Below are 25538 nucleotides of genomic sequence, written 5' to 3' on the forward strand. Positions count from 1 at the left end.
AGAGGGCAGGAGGCCACGGATTAAAATCCCATCGGAGCTCATGCTCAGTTTCAGAAACTAGACCAGGCAGAGCAGAGCATGGATGTAGCCTGGGGCACAAACCCAGCCAGAGCACTGGTCAGGTGGCACGGCTTGGGCAGTGGTCCCAGGAGGCACTGGGACTCAGACACACACAGCAGCACAGCTCACTCCTTGCTTCCCGCTTTTATTGAAGGTGATGGAAATAGTTTGTTGCTCACTTGCACCAGAAGCAAACTGTAACTTCTGTGTAGTAGACTCCTGCAACAGGCAGTTTATGTGGGGAAGGGCTTGAGTTCAGCATATTCCCGTGCTTAGGTCTGAATAAGCTATCTGAGGGTACAAGGTCTTTCTTGCTCTCCTTCATGATCAAGCACCAGTTTAACCTTTAACTGTTCAGAGTTGCAATAAGATGATCTTTACATACTTAAAAATAAATTTAAACCAAAATGCTCCATGTCTGGTTTTGCATTTTATAAAGCCAAAAAAAAGGGGGGGGAGGAGGGGAATTTTATTTGGCTGCTGCCACTCAGAAATAACACAGTAAGGTAACTTGGGAGAATGATGACTTTTAACATGTTAACCACTGACCATGCAACATTTTCATCAGTGTAAATATAACTCGTTACTCTGCCAAGGTTGCACTGAATCATACAACCGCCAGTGAAGTCAGACTTTCTAAATATTCTTATTTCACATAAAAACACACTAATGGAAATGCTTTTAATTTTAGGTAGTCCTTCTTTCTGACATACTGGTGTGTGTTACCCTGATAAACGGGAATGCTGGGAAAACTAATCATCCAAGGAAAAATTCAGTTAGTGTTCAAACAAGTTCTTAGGGTATTTGTGTATGGAAAAAGCCCGGAGGTATTCAAGGACTGGCATCAGCATATTTATATTCGCATTCTCCTCAATTCAGTGTTAATATATCTTTCATCACGACTAACATACTAATTACAGAGTGCACAAAGCCTCATAAAGCTTCAGCAAGTTACAGGCTCGATTATTACTTCATATTGCTGAGGAACAAGATAACCCAGAGTTACTAACGAGGACTCCCCTGCGACCAGGTGCTGTACAAATTGAAGGCAACAGCTCACAGACCTTACATTCCAAACCAAAAGAATGAGTTAACCCAAAGCAGGTGGCACTAGTTTCCCAGTTAAGACATTTTTCATCCTCTCGTGTGAACTGAAATTGTGTCCATTCAGTTTCCTTCTTTTGTATTTCAGAGAGAGTACTCCGTTTAATCACTTGAATGGTCTGGGGACACCAGCATTTGTGTTAATGACATGGTACCCCATTCTAGTGCTGATGTCCCTGCCTGGGGAGACAACAGTTCTTTGTGTACTTCAGGCCATAGTGGGCCATTTGTGTCACCTCACTTGAACTGCTGTGAGACCCAGAGACACCCAGTCGGGTACTCCTGCCCTCAGCACAACAACTGCAGGTGAAACGAGAACATGTAACATGTACATATATCTGTGGAAAGTGCACATGAATGTTGAAAGTGAGTACAAGAGGGAAGTATGGAACTAGCAGTTTCTTAACACACAGTTTGTTGCATCTTCCTTATATGAGAATCTATGTTAAACTGACAAAGACTGACTTTAAATATACCAGACTCCAGGGACAGGTGACAGTGAACAAAGTCCACAACCTTTCATCACTGTGTTCAATGTCCAGTTCAGGTCACAGGCAAAATGAAATTCATAGTCTAGCCCTTAATTCCTGAAGCTTGGACACATTTTTTCAAAGTGGTGCAATTGTATAACACAAACAATGACGACTGCCAGAAACTGCGATTGAAACTTCTCTAGTGTCTGATTGACTCTACTTGTATTATCAGGCCCCAGCTTGACATGTGCCTGAATAGCTGAATGCCAGATGAGAGGGAAGGTGGCAGGGATAACGCAAATACTTCTATTAAGTTGTTGAAGTGTTTTTGACACAACAGTAACATTATACCCTTAAAAATGCCACACTGAAAATTATCCTAAAGTTTATCTATCATACAAGATGCATTTAGTAACAACAGCATCTTTATATATAAAAAATGTGAGGTTCATTTTTATTTCCAACATAAACTCAATAAACCAATGGAAGGTACATAATTTCAGTGAGCACACAGATAACTGGACAAGTCTGGGAACAACTGGTGGGCCAGTTGCAAAGATGTGAATTTACAGAATAATTTCTATTGCCAAACAGGGAGCTAGCTTTCTCTTTGAACTTTAGGGGAAATGAAGATAAACTAGTTATTATAAAAGATGATCATTTAGTATCATCAGAGCACTTTCTAAAAATCTAACCAACAAGCCAAAGCATGAGCTAAAGCTAGTTATTTACTTCCAAAAATATAACTATGTTTAGCTCCAAACAAATACTTCCACATACATGGCTGAAAAAAGATCAGAAGGTATAGGAGCTATTTTGAAACCAGCATTTCCATCAAACATTGTAGTTTATTTATATATTCCCCACTTTCCTTGAAGTATTGCCCACACAAGCAGCATTTCCCACTTTGGAGAATAACCATTAATTTCACACCGCAATGTTTTCTCTAGAGATATAATTACACAGAAGACAAGTATTCTTTATTAAAATATCTGAAGGCATGTCAGGTAGTTATGACTGGTAGTTATTCAAGAGCATAGGTTTTCTTTTTTTCTTTTCTTCCCCTTCCCTCCTGCCCCCTTTCCTTTCCTTCTCTGCCAACTAATAAGAGCTTTGGAGATGTAAAGGAGTGACTTGATCCCAAAGCATTTTTAACATTGTAATAAAAGATGCAGTGAGGTATGGAATAATCAGGCTGAAACTGTTCTGTGCTAGACAACTATTCTAACATATGCTTGACATCAACAAATGCATTCTCCCAGGGCCTGGCACACTATGAATGAATTGTAACATTTTCTTACAATTAATTCTTTTAAGATAATCTCTAACTTCTTCATTCTATTTGTATTTTATAGATTAACGGGAATATACATTTTAGGAATTGTTGAAGCTCCTAGTATCCCCTGGTTGGGAAAATAACTTATTATTACAGATATAACTATGTCCAGATCCAAAAGCCTGTGTCAAAGCAGAATACAGCTAAATCTGTTCCTAATGTTCCTCCTGTTGCTTTTTTTAGTTTCTGCTTTCATCCTACAACTCATGTTATTTTTCCTCTTTTGCCTCTTCTGATAACACACACAATATAACACACCATTTACAAATTTAGTGTTTTACTGTAGCATGCCAAAGACATGCCAGCATAGTCTCTGCATCAGAAGTTGAGTGTATCTTGCAAAGTCTAAATTACAAAGCACTGTCTCATCAGAACGACATTCTCTTGGGAGCAAAGCATTTTGACAATAAAAAGTCACAGAAAGAACACAGGCACATGAAGTGATTCAATGCAGCCAGGAGCCAACACACAGAAGAAGCTACATGTAAGACAAGGGAGAAGAGGGAGAAAAGAGAAAGAGGAGAGAGAATAGGATGTGTGTCAAAGGATGGGAGCAGGGAGGGAAGAAGGAGAATGAATGCACACTCATATAAAGCAGCAGGAAGGTAATTTTACCAATTCTTTCCTCCTGGTTCACAGAAATCACTAAACTGACCACTAATTACAAAGTGTCTAAACTCAAGTTTTCAGGAAGAGGAAATTAGCTCAAGTCTTTTTATGGAAACAAATCCTCAAAATCCTTCACTTTTTAAAGTACCAATCTTGTCTGCTTCCCTTATGATGGATACTTACAAATTCTTAAGTTGCCATGTTTTACTATCTAAATGTACAAATACATAGCTTTAGAAATAAATGTAGACAATGAATAGAAAATGTGGTATGGGCAATAAAGGTAAGAAATGTTTTGGATCTTCAGCACTTGAAAACAAAGTTAGTGGTAGGGCCAAAAGTCTAACCCAGAATGCAACCATCATACCAGTGTCAATAAAAGATGGAAATTAAGAGCTGCAGCTAGCAAAAAACTTTTCTAAAGAAAACTGGATTTTTGACTGAAAGACCACTTTCATGGAAATTAATTTTCCTCAGGAGATGCAATGTCCTGCTGTTTGCTATGTCTCTGGAAACCAAACTCCTTCTCTGATAAGTTTCCCTTTGAATCCCAGTTGGTGGGAAAACAAACAGCGTCTGATGGAAGTTACGACTCAGTCCTGGTTACTAAAGATTTAAAATTCACTTCTTTGAATTTCTAGTACTCTTAAGATCAGCCTTAATATGAATGCAGGGATGGGACAAATTCCACATCCTCATCTTGATGTTTCTGCTCAAGAGATCTGAGACTGTCTGTCCCTGAGATGACTACCCCAAATCAAAACTGATAACCTGAGAGAGGGTGAGAATATCAAGAGAATATCAAAACTCAGTTAGATCCACAGAACTCAGAATTTTTAGTAGACAGGACAGACCTGTATCACAAAAACTGTAAAGCATGCTGCTTGTGAAAGCCTGAATTTATTCCATGCAGTGACAGGCTGCTAAAAACAAATGAAGAGAGGAAGGGTGAAATGACAAGATAAAGGATTTAATAAACACATTAACATCAGGGTGAACATTTTCAAAATGATTCCCTACTTTTAATAATAAAAGCCTATCCCTAAAAGCATTCTTCACCACAGCACAACAATATGCACTTTTTTAATGTGTGTGCATGGGTGTTGAAGACCAGAGGCGATGGGAGGGGGGCAGGGGAGGGGCGGCGTGGAGGTTCAAATAGATGCGGGGCAGTTGCAAGCAAATCAAAATTGTCTGCAAAGAGCCACTTCCTGCTGGTGACTAAGCCTTCACCCAGTCAAGAGGAAGGGGCATAAGTAAAGCATTGCAAATGACCATCCCGATTGTATCAGAGTGGAGACAACTAGGACAAACAAACTCAGGAAGTGGCAGGGAGTTAGAAACCAAGAGGAAATCTATGGCACAGAGAGGAAAGTGAAGAGATTGCGCCGATCTGCAGAAAGGTCACCTCTGGGTCGCACTGTGCCAAGCTTTTTCAAAACCGCTTTATTTGGACTATAATACAAAACTGGCACACACAGCTGGCGACTGCTGCAGAGGGCTATTCAAATGTTAACATTCTCAATGATAAACAGCCAAAAAAAGTTCTATGTAAGCAAATTGGAACAAACAACTAATCTAAATCTGGTTGCTAAGAGACACAGGATTTCAGCCAAAACCAGCCCCAAGCCTCAAGAATACTTTATTTTTGATCAAAAAAAGTACCTGTAGATGACGCCATGTTGGTGAAGAAACATGAGTGCTGATGTGACCTCTGCTGCGTAAAAGCGGGATCGAGGTTCGTCAAATTTGCGTGAGCGCTGGATTTGAAACATTAGGTCTCCTCCATTTACATATTCCATGACGAAAAAGAGGCGGTCCTGAAATTAATTAAACAGTGCTATTTAGTGAATTTCTTTTAGTCACACAAAGGACTGCTTGAAGCTACACTTTAGGTGACTGGAGCATTTACGTCAAGCAGTGAAAGAAACAAACGTTACAATTTTGAAAAAGGAAAAGCTGACAACCAAAATCCCCCAAACCTAAAGAAAACGAGACAAGAGTCTTGAAGTGAGAAATGAGAAAAAGGGAATAGAATCAACATGTAGCAATAAGCAACACACACACAAATCTCCACACATATACATATGGAATTAGAATCAATTTTATATCATAATGGAGATACTTAAATTATGCTGTTGCTTTTAAAATTTAGCCATTAACAATGAAGAGATAGTGAATCCTGTCAACTACTGACAGGCTGCTGGGCAAATTTCAGGCTCCTTATTTCTTCTCTTATCTCTTACCAGCTCCTTTGCCTGCAAAGCACCTTTCCCAAATTATGTAAAAATGAATTAGGATTGTTAAGCTATAGAAACCAGTGCTGTCAATTTCGAACACATATGACTTTTTGAATTGCCTCAAACTTTCATAAGACAATGAAATATAATTACATCATTAAAATACGTATCAGGTTCTTTTCATTTTCTTCTGATGCTTATCACTTCAAAGTTCAAATTTTCAGGTCTATTTCCATGATGGAGAACTAGAAATGAACTAGAGAACAGCAACGGATATTCTCAGGGAACCACCCCATCTTGGTGTGTTTCAGAAAAAAAACCCAAATAAAAGTTAAGCACTCAGTGAAACAGTCAGAACTGAGAACACTAGTAAACTAAATGTGTGCTTGGCACCTTGAAGCATTTATGATCTGAACTGGCAATGCAGATGAAGGCATAAGCAAAGAAATGACACACATCCACTTGATATAATTTAGATCCTATTTTTCATAATTGTTTCTCATAAAATTTCATAGCTTTTCCTAATCTAACAGCCCTAAATCATCAACTCTTTGCCCATTCACCCTTGGTTTGTAAGTCAAACTTCACATTCTTTATTTCCTTACGGTAAAATATCTACAACTACATCCAAGAGAGATTAGACAGAGGTAAAAGTAATTATCATGTGATGTGGAGAATGGATCTGAGCATATACTCCTCGCTCTCCATTAGCTCACGTGACACAAACATTTCGTTCTCCAGTCACATGACACACAGGTGTGTAAGCATAAGACTGCACCAACGGGAACCCCTCTCCGACTTTTACATCACACTGCAGTTTGGCTCTAGCTCACAGTGTCTGGTGTGCAAGGTTGAAGGAGACAAGATGTGACGTTGCTTTGGACAAGAAAACCAACAGAACATGGAAGTTAATTAACCTCCCACAAGTGAATTCAAGCCTGCAGATTACATAGTTTATATATATGAGTCCAGAATTTCATAAATGTTTGCTGTTTGTCTTTAATCATCTACTCTACGGCTCAGATTCAAAGCACAGGACTTAAAAATACCCTTAAACTTAAGCATGTGCATTAATCCTGCTCATTAAGTGCCTAAATGTTATACTTATCAGGGATGTTTCCTGGAGGAGGCTACAAATGTTTGGCTGACTTTTTGCTGATTACAGAAAGAGGATGCAGAAAAAAACCTTGTGTCTTTCCCCTCTGTATCTTGGGAACACAGAAACTGCCAGACTGGATCAAATTCAAGATCTGAGTGGACTGGCATTCTTGGTAAAACAGTGCTAACAACTTTGGTACAGTTTCCAACATCTTTCTTACCATTCCGTAGTAAGGAAAACCTACTAAAGAATAGCATCAAAGCTTCTGACTGTATCATACACTCAAAAGATCATGGGTCCAGAGCCATGCCTTTGTTCTTTTCACAATTCTCAGTACCGCTGATAAGAAACATTCAAAATCATAGTGCTTATCTCTTGGCATTAGTGTAGCCTTTAAATATCACCTTCTTTGCTTGTTCTAAGCAAAAATATGGGTTCTTGTCTTGTCTCTCTGGTTTCTCTCTGGAATTGATGAGAATTACAGCCTTGCTTTTAAAAGAAAATCTGATAGCTCTCAGATGGTCTTATGATTTCAGAAGCTAGAGCTTAAGGATAACGCCAAATGCAGTCAGTTTTGTGATAAAGTCAATCACAAGCATAGCTATATTGGTACTGTAATGTAGCATAAGAGGATACAACATCCCTAAGAAGAAGATGCAGTGTCCCTTTGAAACATGTTGCCTTAGATTATCTATAACTATACCTTGGATATAGTTTAGAGTTTCAAGTACAAAACCCATCTGGACCGCAGGCTGGGGAGTATCAGACTAACATTTGGCTAAAGTAACTTCTCCTAACACTTGCTGAAATTGAACCTTCTTACATAGCTATTTTAACCTTTCGAGAGTCAACTGTCTGGATGTGAGTGGGCACAACCAGGAAAAGGAAGCTGCAATACACATTCCCCTGAGCAGCCATACTCATTCCCAACATTCCTACCTTTTTGCTGCACTTGTATCACAAGTATAAAACGATGCTGATGCAAAGTGATTGTGCTATGTCTTACAGCTGTAACTCCCAATCGGTCATCCTCAACTTGCCACTCAGACGGGAGCTGCTGCTCCCAATAGTGATACCACCACTCTTCCAACTGCCAGTGGCAGTGCACAAAAACCCCAAAAATCTGGCTTACACAGCTGTTTAGATCAGGGCCATTTCCTAACATGTCAGGATATACATTGCATCATTTTTATATTAAATACTTCTGTGTTTGATCCACGCAGAACCAACATTTTTTGTGACATCGCCAGATACCTAACTGCCAATTCTAAATATCAGAAATTGTGTTTAGTTCACATCTGAAGTACTTTTATTTTGGTTCTGTCCTTTGTAGGACATTTCCAGTTTAGCCAACCAAAAATCTAACCTGGATTGTTTAGTAGAATATCTTGTCAATAGACAGTCTGAGCAAAAGCTTTAGCAGCAGCTCCATGCCCAGAGCTGGGGAGTGCTAACTCTCCTATCCTCTTTAACATCTTCCTTATTATGCACATCCCATTCTCAATTTGAAGTGGTATTTCTGGCAGATCCTGCAGCTTAGTTCAACACCTCTTCAAAAGTATACCTACTAAAACCAGAATTAACAGCTCAGTGATTGAAATTGCTGTGCTGTTACATTTTTCTGCTATACACAGATATTTCAAGTTACTTTTCCAGCTTTCCTGGGTGCACATTTCAGCTTCCTAATAAGAATTCACAGAAAACAAATAGTTTGAAAGTTCTGTTTTCTGTTTACAATAAGTTGGAGAAAGAGTTTGATTTTGAGAGGAGAAAAATACTAATTCTCAGCCTCTAGCATGGGGTAAACAATAAAATGCAAAACACACACATGCACAGCAGGCCAGAGTCTCAACATAAGGTACCATCTTTTTTGGAGGAAATATACTCAGTCCCTATGAAAACAACCTTCTTTAAACTACTCTCTAATCTTTTGTTGGTCAGGACAACAACACGATCATCTGGGACTCAAATTTACATGAAAAGAGGATACATGAGAAGAGAGAAATGAATTTTTTATGAATATGAGCTGAGATTGGTAAGTTCATTTTTTCTCCTGCTTCCTATAACCTCAACAACAGAGATACTGTTTTGATTTTTGCTGCTTAAACTTTTTTCCCAATCTTTCATGAAGAGTTAATGATCAAAATACAGGTTTCTAACACTTGATTTCCTTTCTGTCATAATGTATGCATGCACGCAGAATGATCCAATGAGACCTTTGTGACTTCGGTGCAGAGAGGATTTCACCCTCAAACAGTAATTGTGAAACAACTGTATTATGGCTGATTATATGCACCTTTCTACATGTATCATCAGCATATATCCAGATATTGAAGTGGGAGAATATAAAGGGAATGCCCTAAAAATTATGAATTATTAAGGGACAGCACAGTGAGATACAAGGTATGACTTTATCGCTGATTGTGTTCCAAGAGAAAATTGAATGGGTTTAGTTTGGACTGCATTATTTTTGGACTCCCTTTTCGTAACATTTGAGAAGTATGTTTTGATGAACATAATAAATGTAAAGCAGTCATGTGAACTCTTTAATTATATAAACGGAAATAAAAGGCAAAATCACAAACAAAGACATTATAGATTAATCCTATCTTGGCATCTATAAAGCAAAAAAAGTACTGCAAAGTAAGTCAATATGTTTTCTGAAGTAATTAGATTCTTTTACAGGGTTTATTTTAGCCCTTAATCATACCTGCTTTTCCTTGAATTTCTCAAAAGGTATGGTTGAATGAGAATACATAAATAAATGGAAAGAAAAACAGAGCAGAGAACATGGATAAGAGATTTTAAAAGCAAAGTGGACACGGAGTAAACAGGCTAGAAGTCAAGACAAAAAAAGCTCAACTTCACTCTTTATTTCCACAGTATTTTCTGACTACGGCTTTAACTTCTGTATTGGAATGCACAACTACCTGTCTTAACATCTCTATTATTCTAGTCTCACCTCTTTAATTTCCTTAATTGAGATACTCTCCTGCATGCTTTATGTTTTCAAAACTAGGCTCTAACAGCAACCTCTTCTAGTTTCTGTCCCTATCACTGTCTGGAGAAGAACACTTGTCACTTAAACTAGAAATCTTGTTTCATCTTTTCTCTCATTCCACTTCCTTTAATTGTGCCCTGATTTTGTTTTTCATACCCTTGACATTCAAAATAGCCACCCTTTATCTCTACAGCAAATCCTAACTAATCCTCTACTCTTTATTCTGATTACTACCATAACCTTCTCTCTTCAAAACCATTCTCTGAGTTTTAGTTTTATTTATATATGTTTTGTTAACACCAGCCTATATATGATGTGTACTCCCCACCAGTTTATATTTGCTTGGTTTTAGATGTTATGAATTCCACTGGATAGAGCTTCTACCTTTTGTTCCTTTTGAAATAATGTGTAAGTTTTTAATGGGGGAAATGTCAATAATAATAAACTCGCAGGATGTAACAGACTCAATCCAGCTCCTTTTTGTGGAGGTGTGATTAATGAACAAGACCTCCCTACTAGTAAGATCAGATAATCTTTGCCAATCAATTTTGATTTAACAGATGACACTATACAGTCTATTAGTTGTTTAGATGTGGAATAATACCATTGTTGAGGAACAAGCTTCTACGTAAATGCTGTATAAAAGCTTAGACATGGAAAGACTTTGATGTATTGTTTACATTAATTATTGTGTAGCCCTTAAAAGATTTTTTAAAAAATTGTTATCAGCCATTAACTTCTCTGTCCTTTGTTTGTTTTCCAATTAAAATCTCATTAATGTTAGATTGCAGCTTAAAGACAACCCATTGATAGACATAAGTCCAAGTACAATTATCACTGCAATCTGAATATAAATTTTTTTTTCCTTTCAAACAAGTCTTACCAGCTGGGGGACCCAATATGCAGTTCAGCACAGCCTCATTACTGAAATAGTACAAACCAAAAATAAATCATGCAACCCATCTCCCAGTTTCAAATCCAAGATGTGCATCCATGCTACAAGCCTGAGAACAAATCTTTTCACTACTGTTTTTTGTCTCCCAGTTCAACACTTGCAATGCTTAAAACCAGAGAATTCAGGAAAGACATCAAACGTGGACTCCTCAAGTAAAATTCAAAACTGATAGATCTCACCAGCTCACTCCAACTACCCATCTACCATTTTTTCCTTCATTTATGTTTTCATACAATTGACTGTGAAAAATTCTTCTTGATTATGACTAGTTCCCTAAGGTAAGTTCTTTGTGTGTTGACTTTTTTCCTCCCAATTTCAGAAAGTCGTATTTGAATTTGATTTCTCCAGAGGCTACTTAAAATATCAAGGAAACTAATATGTATGTTAAACACAGGCAAACTTAGATACAAAATAATTCCTGTTCTGGTAGAGTACTGTTATGTAATAGAATATGTTTAGCCACTAAACTTGTTGCAAAACAAAGTCAAAGATATAACTTTTATTGCACAAGAAGTCAGATGAATATTCATCACAACCTTGGTATGCTCTGTAAGATGATATTTTATTCATATCATGCATGTATGGAATTCTTTTCCAACTAGTACAAAACTGTGATTACTTAACTCTATTTAAACAGGATACTCAAAAAGTTTGTTTAAAGTTACCTAAAACTACAGTTACTGTCCCACCCCTCAGAACTTGAAAACATTTCCTGCTTCTGATGGAAACTGCGCTACCACGCTGTACACAGAACTATATGCAAACCTTCAACACCCTGAGCAGAAGACTAACCAGGATGGCAGATTCATCTTCCACAATCCCAGCATTAGGAGAGATAAATATAAAAACAAGAGAAAACCCAGGCACAACACTAAAAAAAAACAACAAAAAGCTTTCTCCTGTTCATTTGATTGCTTTTTGAAGTTTATGGTAACAGTCTTCAGCAGGACATCACAACACATTATCTGTCGCTGATTTCAGTGTTTATACTCAGGGCTAATTGTGTTGTTTTTCCTGTTTTGTACCAGTGCTTTCACAGAGTTCCAAATAAGAAGGGAACAATTTCTATGAATCCCATATTTCTTGGAATAAATGCCCTGTACATAGAAACTGCTATCTTAAATTTCACACAGGATATTTGCAGCTTCCACTTAACAAAAAATGCATGCATTCAGATTTTGTATTAAAGGATTTTTTTTTCAACCAGACATTTCAAATTTATCTCAAGATGGTGAATACTACTACAGCTAGGGATTTATTGCTCAGTTTTACTCAGCTTTGCCCAGTATTCGATTCTAAATCCAGTTTTTTGCCCTTGGAAGAAAGAATGAACTCAAAGTTAAAACAGAGATCGGAGAGACACAGAATTGGATAAAGAAGTCTTGCAAGGTCATCTAGCTTATCCCACAGCTGACAGGCAGGATCAGCTGTACCTAAGCCAAGGGGAACTAACCTTTTCAGTGCTGCAAGGCAGTCTCTGGGCACTGTGAGCCAGTGATCTAACCGTGAACCTGAACAGCCCTGCTGAGTGGACTCCATTTGGCCCATAAAGACCTAGAAGCAGAAGTCTCTGCTAGTGTGGTCTGCTGGAAGGCAAGTGGGTTTGTCTGCACTCTATTGCAGCGGGGTCTCCTGCTGTGCCAGAAATGCTCTGTTCCCTTCTCAGTCCCATCATCAGCGGCCAGTAGTGAATAGTATTCCTTGAACATGTTCTGCTTTGCAGGTCAGAAAATTGCATTAGTTCCTGAAATTAATCTGATCGGCTCTTAAAAATCACCACTGATAAGCATTCCTTGACCTCCACTGGCACTCTATTTCAGTACTTACAGAAAATACCACTGGAAACTCTTTTCACTGCTGCAAACCATTTGCATTACTTCTTGTGCTTATCTTACTCAAAATATCAATTTGTAGCTGGGTTGCAATTTACATATTACCTTCAGAGAAACATTTCTGCACTTTCCACCTTTGTTTCTTATGCAAAGAACTAGTTACTAATTTTTCTTGATTTTACAGAACTGATCACAAAATATTTCTATTCCGTTCATAGAGACCCCTGACATTATGTCAATTGAGAGCCTATGGGATAAAAAACACTTTTAAAGTCTTGAAAATTATTTCAAGAATAGCTGGCCCTCTCTACCCTATCATATCATACCATGCAAAAGGCCACAAAAAGCTACAAATCGCATACAATTAGTTTTCAAACTGTGCTTTCAGAATCAGTACAGAGAGTCTCAAAACTTTTACACTGTATTACTGTAAAGACTTGCATTGTAGCATTTACTCATCTATAATGTGAGTCACTGGAAAAGGGTTTTTAAGCAAGATGTTTGTCTGAGATCTCTAATCTTCATAAAGCAGACCTGGTATGTTGCTTTTGTCATGGGAGATTTATGTTGCCTCCCTGTGGAATATCAACTGATACTACAACAGAATGGGGTTTTTAACATATTTTTCATGCCCCTAATGCATCCCACAGTTCTGGTCAATAAGGAAAATATGGCTAGTGTATGTACACTGAGATAAACTGGCTGGCTGGGGGTGGGGGACTTACTATGTGCCAGCAGTAAGTCACAGAACTATGGAAATTACAACTTAAAATTCAAAGCAGGAAACATTAGCCAGGACCTCGTGGACATCACCTATTCTTTTCAAAAGATGTCAAGGGATGATTAGATTTTACCTAGACTGGTATTCAAGAAGGAAGTCTTGTTTAATGATTTTTCCAAAGACAGATCCAACAATCCTCTAAAACGGTCCAAAATGAAGAGAAGCCATCCTGTCCCAAATTCGTAGAGAGTGAAAAAGTGTGCCATTGGTTATTCCCTTAGCACTAATACTTCTAGAGAAGTTCAGTTGATTGTTTCAATTATTCAAAGAATCTAATCCCACATTACTGTGTCCAGAAAAATTCACTGACTTTAACATCACTTTTCAAATGTACAGGTCTTCACCTGTAGCATAAATTTTGGAATACGATAAAGTATGGCTATGAATAAAACCTATACCCTAGAATCTGCAACTAACAATCACGTATACGCATCAGAATAACAGATGAAAGTTACATCCCTTACCCAGAGCTTCTTCCTGTGTAATTTACAAATACCTGATGTTTGAATACAGTCTTCCTACTGTTTTTTCAGATTACTATCTGGACCAAATTTGCTATGCATTCGATTAGTTGGTGTATCAGGCTCATATCAGGGCAAGTAAAAAGAAAATATGGTTCAAAATTTCAATAATCCAATTTTTTTAAAAATACAAAGTTTAGACTAATTCAATGTAGCACAGAAAGAGCAGGTGGAAAAATTTCATATTAAGACCCTAAAATATTATCATGTGAGTGCAAGCACTTTCATTTTTTTTTTAGTTTCTTCCCACTTTAAAAAAGAATGACAGTTTTGGGTTTTGTTCTTCTCAGTCACTAATGGATATTATGCCTTCTGCCTATGTGAATGTTTTCTGTGACACCTGTAATATATCTAATGTTCTGACATAGCATCTACAGGGCTTAGTGGTAAGATTCTCTTTAGTTCAGATGGGTTTAGATCAGGATTAAATTTTTAATGCTGTAATATGTGGAATGATTTGCATGCAATGAAGATGCAGAACAAATTATATGCATTGCCATTCCATCATCTTGATCCCCTATCATCTAACCTTAGAAATGAACTGAAACAAGAAGAATTCTAACTTTGGGAAAACCTTTAACCTCAAATTATCCTGGAGAGATATGTGTTCTGTTGTCGCTGGACTTCTCTGGGAGCTGGTGCCAATCTTTCAGACTGCCCCAAGCTGCTGCATTGGTAGCCACAAGCTCCACGGTGAGCTCAGGGAAGGATTGCTGCTCCCTGGGGTGGTAACCCTGATCCCTGCCTGCTTCCAAGCAACCCTGAGAGCAGGGACCCCAGAAGTGTGACAGCTACTATAATATGCTCTTTGTGCCCTTCCTCTCATACAAGGGAGAAACACAACTGGAATCCTCTGCAGAAATGGTGTGTTTTGTAGTTCTAGTCACTTCAAAAGAGGTATCAAGTAGGAAAAGCTTCTCAGGCCATTTCCCTAATACCTTCATTTGATGACAGATAAGCTGTGAAAAGTGCCTTTTATGAAATTCTTTGATCTCATCTTCTTTTGGTGTTGTTTGAAAAAAAGAACTGTTCTGGTGAGATAATTTTAAAGACCTCTCATTTAATGGCCTGATGCACATGGCAGAAAATTATATCAAGCCTGCAAGATGTCATTATGCAGAAAATGTTACAATGTGCAGGCAGCTATTAATATTCCTTTGTTCTGATTCTTATAGGAAAAATATAAACACTATCTTCCAATTAGAACTAACGATATACTTTTTGAAGGCACTTCAGAACTTCTAAGAACAACTTTTAGCCTGTTTGTATTCTACCAAGGAGCTTATACAGAGATGGTACATGTCCTAAGCGTCTCCTCAGCCCCTAGGCTGTTTCTGGAACCTTTCTTGTCCTTATAATTCCTGTTTTCTTATGCTGTCTGGGCATCTAGTTTATGTCTTTGAGCACACAGAGAAATGCATCAGATGCTACACAACTAACAGAGAACACTCTGGGGAATGCAGCCAGTTGGCCCAGCAGCAGTGGTATCAGAAGGAAAAGGAACCCAGTTAAGGAAGATAATGAAAATGATGGGACAAAATACTCATCTGGCAACCATTTTCTGAGAAATTATTCTTTATTGCTGAAAAAAACAACCAGAAGTAATTAGCTGAGTGGGCAACACTTTATATCACAGTCATGACATACTGCAACAGTGCTTTTTGTTTCTAGGGATACAATCGACTGACCAAAAGGCAGAAGTTGTCTTCTCAGATCTATGAAACTGTCAGTTGCAGTCCAGGAGGAAACTACAATGTCTTTACCAATGAGCTACTTGTATAAAAGCCATGCAGACAAAGAAATGTGTTGAGATATTATTTCTAGTCACACATATCAGAACCAGGCACAATGAACCAAAACAAGCACGACAGCAGAAATACATGAGCATATTTTATAATTAAATTTCACTAACTGTTTATATTTTCAAAATTTGTAAGAAAAGAAAGCACAGATGTGTAGTGCTTTCCTCTCTCCCCATGCAACAACAAATTTTTGTCATTGCACCAGACTGTGAAAGGAGAGGTGTCTTGCGTTCGGCACTGGAAAAACCTGCCCCTTATTCCAGCTCAAAATTGTACTTGCCCATAAACAGAGTAGTAGACACTGTAGAAGGAAAGAAGGCAAAGCATACAGGTACAAAAAGTTATGCAAGCATTCATTATGATGTAAGTTAACTTGGCTAGTAGGAGTTTGACGTGAACATTTGTGCATTTATTAAGAAAGAAGTAAACCAGAATTTTCCAAAAGCTTTCAAACCTCTTTCCCTGTAATGTGTAAATGAGCTTTGGAGAACTGTGCTGCAGCAGGGCCAGCTTCTATGTGTACTGCCTAGATATTCCATTTATGATGCTCTATGGGTTACAGAAACTGTTGCTACCAGATATTCTTTACTGCTTTTAAATTGCTATTTTTGCCTAAGCAAAAAAGTGGGGGTGAGTGAAAAGACTTCTACTTCCCTCCCAGCTATTTTTTTTTTCTGAAGTGGAATCACCAAATGAAACTCAGGAAACAAAGTATGAGCATTAAACAGAGGGCTTTTACCAATTTCTCAGTACAAGCTTCTTATTCTTTGGAGCTGATAATTTTCCAGTCTCTAGCTGGCTAGCATCTCCCTTACTTTCATCAATAACTCATTCATAATTAATGTTCCCATCAGAGTGCTTCTTTGCATGTTCTTCATACTTCCTTACTCTTATAACCAACTCAATCATTTTGCACTAAGGAAGAAAATAATTATTCACTGATGCACCTAGCAGCACACAGTATTTTGTATTCAGCAATTTTACACAAGTCAGAGCACAATAAAACATTCTCTGGCCTTGTTTTAGGCCTTGATTTACTAACTTTTGTTCATTAGACCAGGCCACTGACTCCTATAGGACATTTTGTGAGATTAAGTGGTAAGAAATTGCCTCATTTATACTTTTAGAAAGTTTGTGGTGGGAGAGGACAGGGAATCCTGTGCTCCATTCAAAAGAAGGAGATGAATGAAGTCTTTGGAAACATAAAGATACTCACTACCAGAGAAACAGCTCTTCTCTATTATGTGAAGCGTTTCAGTAATGTTCCCACGTACTTAAAAACAAAGGTCAGCCAGTGACAACAGTTGGTTCTAGCTTGACAACACAGCAAGAAACTTCTACTGCACTGTGATCATCCAGATGGAAAATTTATATGAGATACTGTCATATCAGTTCACAAACTATGCCCTGGATGCCAGAAATAACTCAAAGTCTACAGTTTACATGAACATGATGTTCTGAATAGTAAAAAATAGTTGCATTTGTACTAACAAAACCTGGCTGAGGATTTCAAGTTCCTTAAAATGAGACATGAGTAACTGTGTCTCCACTCACATGAAAGAAAAACAGCATAGTATTATTTTGCAGTCTTCACCAAAGAGACTTTCTTTTTGGGAACTTGGCTGAGCCAGAACAAAATAATTATGACAGCAAAAATAGATGTGTTGCTGCTCTAAAGTTAAGAAATCTTTCCATACAGAAATATCTAATTCCAGCTTTTTCTTCAGGACCCCTCTTTTCTTACAGGTATTAATTAATTCATTGTACTCTAACAGTGATAGGCACATTAACATGCTAATGCTCATTTCCTCAAATTCAAGCACAGTCCTTCAGACTGTACATACACAAAAAAATATGTTGAGCCTAAAGGTATATTATTATTAGTTGTAATAAAATACCATAACAAGATCCAATGACAGACCAACCTTCCACCCATACTGTACTTAGTAACACAGACTGAAAGCTCCTCTGCACAGGCACTCAGTATGTGCCAAGAAGGGGTAGTGTTAGGATACACAGGGAGAAACAGCAAGACAACTAGTCAAAGCAACACTAGGAAAAGTGCTTGCAGGGCATCTGCTGCCTAATGTGAGCTAGTTGCAGCCTTTGCTAAGTGCTGGAGCTGCTGCTGGAGCCTCAGGAACCACCACACTTTGCTAAACTCCAGGGATTGCACGTTAGACCTCACTTTTTACAGGTGCTCAGCCTATTTGCCATTGAGCAATCTTCATCACACTGACTGCAGCAATGAAAGAGATGCTCACCTACACTTTAGGAAGTGTATCCATTCAGAAAGGACAACACAAAATTATCACTGAATCAAGCTGTTTGGGAAGAGACAAGACTGAAAGACCTGTTGTTAACTTCACGTCCGGTGCAAGGTCAAACACAAAATTGTGTCCTCTCTTCATCTCCTCTTACACTACCTTGCATACTCCTAGGCTGTCCTAGGTAACAGTTAACAGTTTCACTAGGTAGTGGTAATATATAATAGTTTCTCAAGATTTTCAGTGCTTTTCCTGAAACCTCTCTGTGAAAACACGACAACATCAAAATTCCCTTGTCATGGGGAGATGGAGGTCAGTATGAAGAGCAGTTTATGGGCAGAGCTTCCACCCTAGGTAAATACTCTGAGCAAATCCCTGCGCAGCCTCTGTTGCTAAGTAGAAACCAGATAATCTGCTCTGCTAGAGAACAGCTGCCAGAGAGGGAAACTTAACCTTCATATGCTCTCTCTTGTGTCTCTTGCGCACACCACTATTCCACTCACAAATCCAGTGTTTCATACTTTGATTTGCTCTCATGCAGAAAAAACCTCAGCAAACCCACAACAAAAAGAGAGAATGAAATTATAACTATAAATAAAGACTAAAAAGGTGAACATACAACACGATTAATACAAATTCAAATAAATACATCTACTTCAAAATAACTAAAATATGTACAGATCCTCCTATTCAGCAAATGGTAAGAGGCCAACATATACACAGAGAGCTACCACGTGATCTGATATGGGGAGATAAAGACTGTGACAGACTATCTCAGTAAAGGAGTCTGCTGAGCTGAGCACTGTCACTCTCCGTAGCCTCAAATTTAGCATTTAACCCTCTTTGCACTTACAAAATTGCTAGTGTTAGAATCAAGGCCCTGAGGGCATTTACAGGCTCCGATGTCCCTGCCCAACCTCCCCTGGGGAGGAACAACCCCTCAACGCTGCCCATGGGACCCCATTTCAGTTCAGCTCAGGGCTGTAGGGGTGCACCTCTGGCCCTGGCTCCTGAATGAACCCTGGACCTGGTTCATTGCCTCACCACACTGGGGGCTTTCGATGGACACCCTTAGCAGCACCCATCTCTGCTTGTCACATCTGGACCCTGTGGGTCTGTGCCAGACAGGGAGGGTGGCCTGTGCTGGCTCACTCTCAGTGCCTGATCCTCAGGGTGGCTCTTACTCTCACTGACAGACAGTGCTTATCTCTTTCCAAAGGTATGGACAAGTTTGAACCAATGGTGGTTAAATTTATACCTCCAAAGGAAGGCAATTAATGTTTGGTACAATGTGATCTTCAGGAATTTCAGGTACAGGAAGATTTTCTGTCTGAAGCATAGGTTGTCCCCTGCATGACTTAATCACTAGCCAAGCTGCTTCTGGGAAAGAAAGCGGAGGGAAAGATGTCTTGGATTACTATAGAGATGGCAAGTGTCTTACAGGTTACAGATGAGGACTTTGCTCTGGACTGAGTAAGGCTGAACACCCTCCAAAACTCAGTAAAATGTTAGTAGGTTTTAAAACTGGATCAGCAACTGGATTTCCCCTGAAGCAACAAGGGGTGACACACACATCAAGTGACACCACGAGGACATTACCAACAGTCACTGACCTCTGACTTGGGCAAAGGTTTTGTGAGATCAGATTTGCACCTGCTGCTTGGTGCATACGTATGGAGACTTCAGGTTGCATAGATTCACTGGGCATCTTCAGTGCATACTGAAGCATGCCTAATTTAAAACATTAGTCCTGTAAATACATGCTTTTATGTGGAAATAATTGCACATTTTGAATACACATTTATTTTATTGATGAGGTCTCTAAATTGAGTTAAGTTTGCCTGCTAGCTGCTCAATGAATTTCTATCTTCCCATGGAGGGAAAGTGTTCTGATACACAGCAAACACAGACTTCAACTTATCTACTGTGTCTATAGTCTTTTTAAATTATCTAGAAATCTGCTTCTTTGGTTTGTTCTTTAGCTGGTTAAAGGTTAAAAAACTTTAAAGAACACAGCATTTATTGCAACATCAAAGATGATTACAGAATAGCCTGGCAGTTTACTTCTCTGCAGAATGCCCATAAAAAAGAAAGATGTGTGTGTCAGGAATTTACAGAATGTGTTGCACTATAAGATAAACTGAAAAAGGAATGTGTATGTGCATGAATACAGTAAAGTTCCTATTTTGACAGTTACTGAAATAGGTTAAGTGATACCACTTTTTTTGTAAATTGAGAAGGAAAGATGTTTCTGAAAAATACCTAAAGAGATGACAGAATGGATCCAGGTCAGAAAAGTTTAATTCCAGGTTAAACAGAAAATCTAACATGCTTCAAAGCACAAGAGAGAGAAATTACAAGGTGGAAACACTGAATTTACACTAGAATCTTGGTATTTTTACCACTACAAGATTTTCAGCCATCTGGTGCCATTAGAAGCAGATAATGCTACCAAACAGATGGAATAAATTAACCTCAGAAACTACGACCTGGCCATGGTTCATGGAAGTTTGCAAACATACCTTGCTCAACAATTTCAGCAAATCTTTGAATTAAAATACCTTCAAAACTACTTTTTATTTATTCATCTGAAAGAAATGAGGGGCTAATGTAAACTCAAGTTCACATCAACTCTGACTTGCAACAATATGTGTGCAGGATTCTCAGAGTGGAAAGTCCACTGCACAAAGGACTGCAACTTCTCTCTTACCCAGAATAAGGGCACCAAGACAAATGATGGAAAATGGGACATTACCATCCAGGACAGTGGCGCAGAGTAAATGATTCAGCCTAAATCCTGTACTGCCACTACCCATTATGCTATGCCATACACCAACAGCAGTGTAAAGATAAATCTCACCCTGACCACCTGGGAGGTCAACTGTCCCCTGACACCCAGAGTGAGTGGGTGAGTGTATGTTTGTCATCCCACAGTGGAAACAGAAAAAAATAACTTAAACAACTTTTTTACTTTTTTATGCTCCATTTCTACATCTGTAAAATAATACTGATAGCATTATTTTAGTCCAAAACAAAACTCAGGAACACTTGTGAGGTATTCCAATGTACACTGACAACGACAACAGGTAGGGTAGTAAACTCTGTTGGAGGAAAGACTATTTTTAAGAATATGCCTCATGTGGCATTTTTCATTTGAACAAGGTGACTACAGGTAGCAAAAGAAATGTTATTAGTATCTGCAAGAAGTAGCTGAGGAAATGCAGGTGAAGAGGGAAGAGTGCACAAGTCAGCGTGGCATCACACCTAGAGAAAATAAGGCAAGAATAATGCAAGGAGGGGAGGATTTTTTTTGAGGGAACTTCTTTAGGATTAGAGGAATTAGTATAAGAAGAACTTGATACAGGAATAAAGCTATTTCATCCTGACAGATCCTTAACAAATCAGTATTTTATTACTGGCAGAAAAATGTCACTTTATTGGTGGGATCACTTCTGAGCTCAGTTTTACTCAACATCTTTATCAATGACTTGGAGAAGGGAGCGAACAGTGAAATGCACAAATCTGTGGATCATACTAAGCTCTTTCAAATAGTCAGATGCTATGCTAATGGTTAAGGAACTCCAAAAAGGATCACTCAAACTGGGTGGGCAAAAAGGTGGTGACAAGCTTCATATTAACTGCAAAGTGAGAACACTTTCTTTTTAGGGGAAAAACATCTGAAACCACATCTACATGATGCTGAACTTGGAACAGATTTAAAACTGTGGAGAAACATCTTGGTGCTTTTGTTGACAGCTCTCTGAATCATTGGCTCAAGGTGCAGCAGCGCTCAAAAAAGCCAGCAAAATGTTGGGTAGCATCAGGAAGGTCACTGAGAAAAAAACTGAGGGTACTACTCTGCTGCTATATAAAATCTTGGTGTTTCCACGTCTTGAATATCATGTACAGTTCTGGCCTACACAACTTGAGAAGGATGCAGTGGAGGTAAAGAGTACAGAGAAGGGAAACTGAAATGATCATAGGGACGAAACAGACTAAAATCTGGGGGCTGAGAAAGAATAAAAGTGAGATTAACATGATCATGAAGATGGTGGATAAACTGAATGTGGAACTGCTGTACTCTAAATCCTGCAATACTAGAACTGGGACACTTGGTCAAAGTAGTAAAATGTGTTTCTTCACAGTGATTAGTGAACTTCAGGAATTTGCTGCTGTAGTTGTGGAGGCAGACTGTATCAGCTACTTCAAATAGAGATTAGAAACATTCATGGACAATAGATACACAAGCAGATAGTAAAAGGGATAAGGCACAGAGGTCCCTTTTAACATCTTTCTACAATTCTGGATGCTGGTGGAATATGAAGGGAATAGATTGCAGAAAGTGGCACCTACATGCCCTCTCTAAATAGCCTCTTTTATTGCATGGTGTCAGTAGCAACAAAATGACCACTGATCTTACCTGGTAGGACAGTTCTTATTTTCATAGGGTACAAAATCTTACATGATATATATACATATACAAAGACATACACAAAATGGATATTTTAAAAGATCATTATCCTAGTGAATGTGGCAATATATCTGAAGAATAATTGCATTGTTATACTAACTATTTTAAAAGAATAATGAAGAAAGCGATATAGGCATCATCAGGAGAAAGACTGGAACTATCATTGCAGCAGCTTGAAAGAAGAATGATAGCATAAAATATAAAGGTTATGTTTATTTTCACTTTATTTTGGAAAAGAAACTGCAGATTACCTTGTTTCAAGCTTTCAGTTCATACTTGGCTCTGGAAATTTTTCACTTAGGACTCATGAACTAACACTAATGTATGAAAATATTTAAACAAAAATGTTTGGAAAAAACAAAAATGAACAGGGGGTCACATAACTTGTGTGTAACAAGTCTTCAAACTCTGAAAAAGAATTTCAAAGCCTTTCCCTCTGCACCTATCAATGACTTGTGACATCTGCTAATATGCAACAATGAAGATCAAATGTTAAAACATAGTAAAAAAATTCCATTGAGCAACCACAAGCTTTCATTAAAAGCCTGTGCTTTCAAGAATGTAGTGGGTATTAAAAAAATAATAACCTCCTTTAGAATATCATGTAGTGAATAAAGCTCATTATCGTTCCAAGCCTCTAGTCAGATGGATCTACAGACTCTGCATCAATTGAAAGGTCAATTTGAATAGATTTGACTGCAGAATGGGACCTTTTTTACTGGGTCTTTTACCTGTATATATTTTCTGATCACACTGAAATATTAGAAACAAAGCCAGGGATGTTCACCTACATAAACAGATTGACTTCAAACTGCAGCTTAAAAAAAACAAACATTACACAAAAAAACCCAAACAAAACCCCTCAGTCTTTCAAAGTGCAGGTATTTATGTTAGTTGGAGTTTTATGCAGATTCATGTGATGTATTAGGACATTATGGTTATACAAGATTATCCTCCTAAGAGAACACTTGAAACTGAAAACGGTAGAGGAATATTCTAAAGTAATTTCACAAAAATGCATAACCATCTTTGTTTCTGAAGTATTTTTCAAAATATATGCATTTTGCTTTTGTGACATGGCATCACATTTAGTTTCACTTATTGTACACTGGAAAAAATATAAACTTGACACTGACTCACAGAACCTCAAATGCCTTTTAGAAAAAAAATGTTTCCATTCCCCCATCAGGTGGGCTTTTTTTTTCATTCTAACTTTGAAGCCAACCAAAACATGTTTAGATGTCTGCAGTGAGCAGGAATAAAACAATAAAATTATTTCAGCTGCTGTAGTTCAGGAAGTAAAACAAAACCACAATGCCAGAGCAAGAAAGAAAACTCCTAGCTTTCTGTCTCCTTTTTCTCTTTCTACATTTATTACCCTGCTGCTAAATTAATTACTTTGCTAGAAACAGACCTTTATCGGTATTTAATATGGTACTTTTTAGGATGACATTGCTTTGCTAGTTTCAAAGTGCTTTCTGGTCAAATCATTCAGATCAAGTTCTTATAAGCATGAAGTCAGCCTGTGAGCAAGTGCACAGACTGCACTTAGTGATGGGCATTTTCTGAGGGTATGTGCAAGTGACTTACATGTCACTTTACTGTTTAAACTCTACAGAATATAAAGAGATTTTAAAAGTACTTCAATAGGACAGCAGAAGGAAATATCATCAGTCTGGCAAGTTCAATCATAAGACATCTTGTGCAGCAAAGTTACCATAAGAACGAGGAATGTGCCTCTGCCCATGGCAGGAAATAATTCCAGTATTTGAGTATAATTTAAAGCACTGTTTTTATGTACTGCCTAGCTAGCATTTTAACACCACAAGCAATTTACTACTACTGTGGAACATTTTTAGTCTTTTCACCTTACAAGTTCTTTTTGGTTTTGAAATCGGTGCAGCACTGGGGTGAATTTCCACCTTAGTGCAAGTTACCAAGGCATCAGAGCCAGCACAATCAGCTTCTTTTGCACTTCTCTTATTATCTTTACTTATAAGTGAGAGAGCAGTCTTACTCCTACCAGGACAGTAAAAACAATTGCTTTTACTAAACATATTAAATTTTAAATTCCATAAACTCCACATCAATAAACCATAAAAAATGCAAAGTAATTAATTTTGACCCAATGTCAATGATATAATGCTCCACAGCTGAGTGAAAGCAGAAGCCCTTCTCCTCCGGCCACCAAACTTTAGTTAAATCTATCCCGCCAGAAGAAAAGTCTAAGTGTAGTATCAAAGGTTTCCCCATGAGCCCTAAAGGCAGTCTGGCAACAATCAGTAAGGGTCCACTCACCACCTGGTGACTGCAAGAGCATGTTATACTTCATTGTACTTCTTCTAAGGCCTCAAGGCAGCCCCTTCACAGCGAGCAAAACAGGGATCTCAGACCTCCTCAGGTCTGTTGCATGAGATTCTACTATACCATGGAAATAAAACCAAACCCAGGAAGATGCCATTCAGGCTGTTACTAAATAATGAAAAAACCCCCCCACATAATTTTAATTATACAGAAACTAGATGATATGATGGTTAAAACACAGTGAGACAGGTTGGACCTGGTTTAAGTATTCTGCCCTTCATAGTCACTAAATTCTGTGTTAGCCAGCACGGCAAGTCTTACCACTTTTTTCCCTGGTGAGGCTTAAAAGTTAGCCCTTTCAACTTAGTTAAATGCAGTCTTGTTTTACTGAAAAAATATTAAACATCCTGGACAGTGAACTGGTTTCTTCCAAGTGTTTCTTTCCATCACAACACGAGTGGCTGGACCTTTGCCAGAGTGATCTCGGCTTATGGAGGGACAAGGTGCTTATCCTTTGGAAAGGGGTGGCCATGGAAGTGTCCTGAGTTGCACTGTGCTCTCTGCAGCTTGTGTAGTGTTCCAGTGATGGTTTATTTATGTCTTACCAGAGTAGAAAACATGTAAGTTTAAGTAAATTGAGGTCACAAGACGTAGTAAGCTTCTACAAATCTAACGCCAGCATG

General features: G+C 38.2%; 1 protein-coding gene across 3 annotated transcripts in view; it reads right to left on the bottom strand.

Moving 5' to 3' along the window:
* The window catches only part of PRKCE (protein kinase C epsilon), a 298545-nt gene that overhangs the window by 50757 nt on the left and 222250 nt on the right, over positions 1-25538 (bottom strand). For all 3 annotated transcript variants that reach the window (XM_074863552.1, XM_074863553.1, XM_074863554.1), the window contains exon 11: positions 5248-5402. In XM_074863552.1, coding sequence (XP_074719653.1) covers positions 5248-5402 — 155 coding nt within the window. The remainder of the gene's footprint in view (positions 1-5247; positions 5403-25538) is intronic.

The sequence above is a fragment of the Strix uralensis genome, chromosome 3 (assembly GCF_047716275.1).
Source record: "Strix uralensis isolate ZFMK-TIS-50842 chromosome 3, bStrUra1, whole genome shotgun sequence".
Lineage (NCBI taxonomy): Eukaryota > Metazoa > Chordata > Aves > Strigiformes > Strigidae > Strix > Strix uralensis.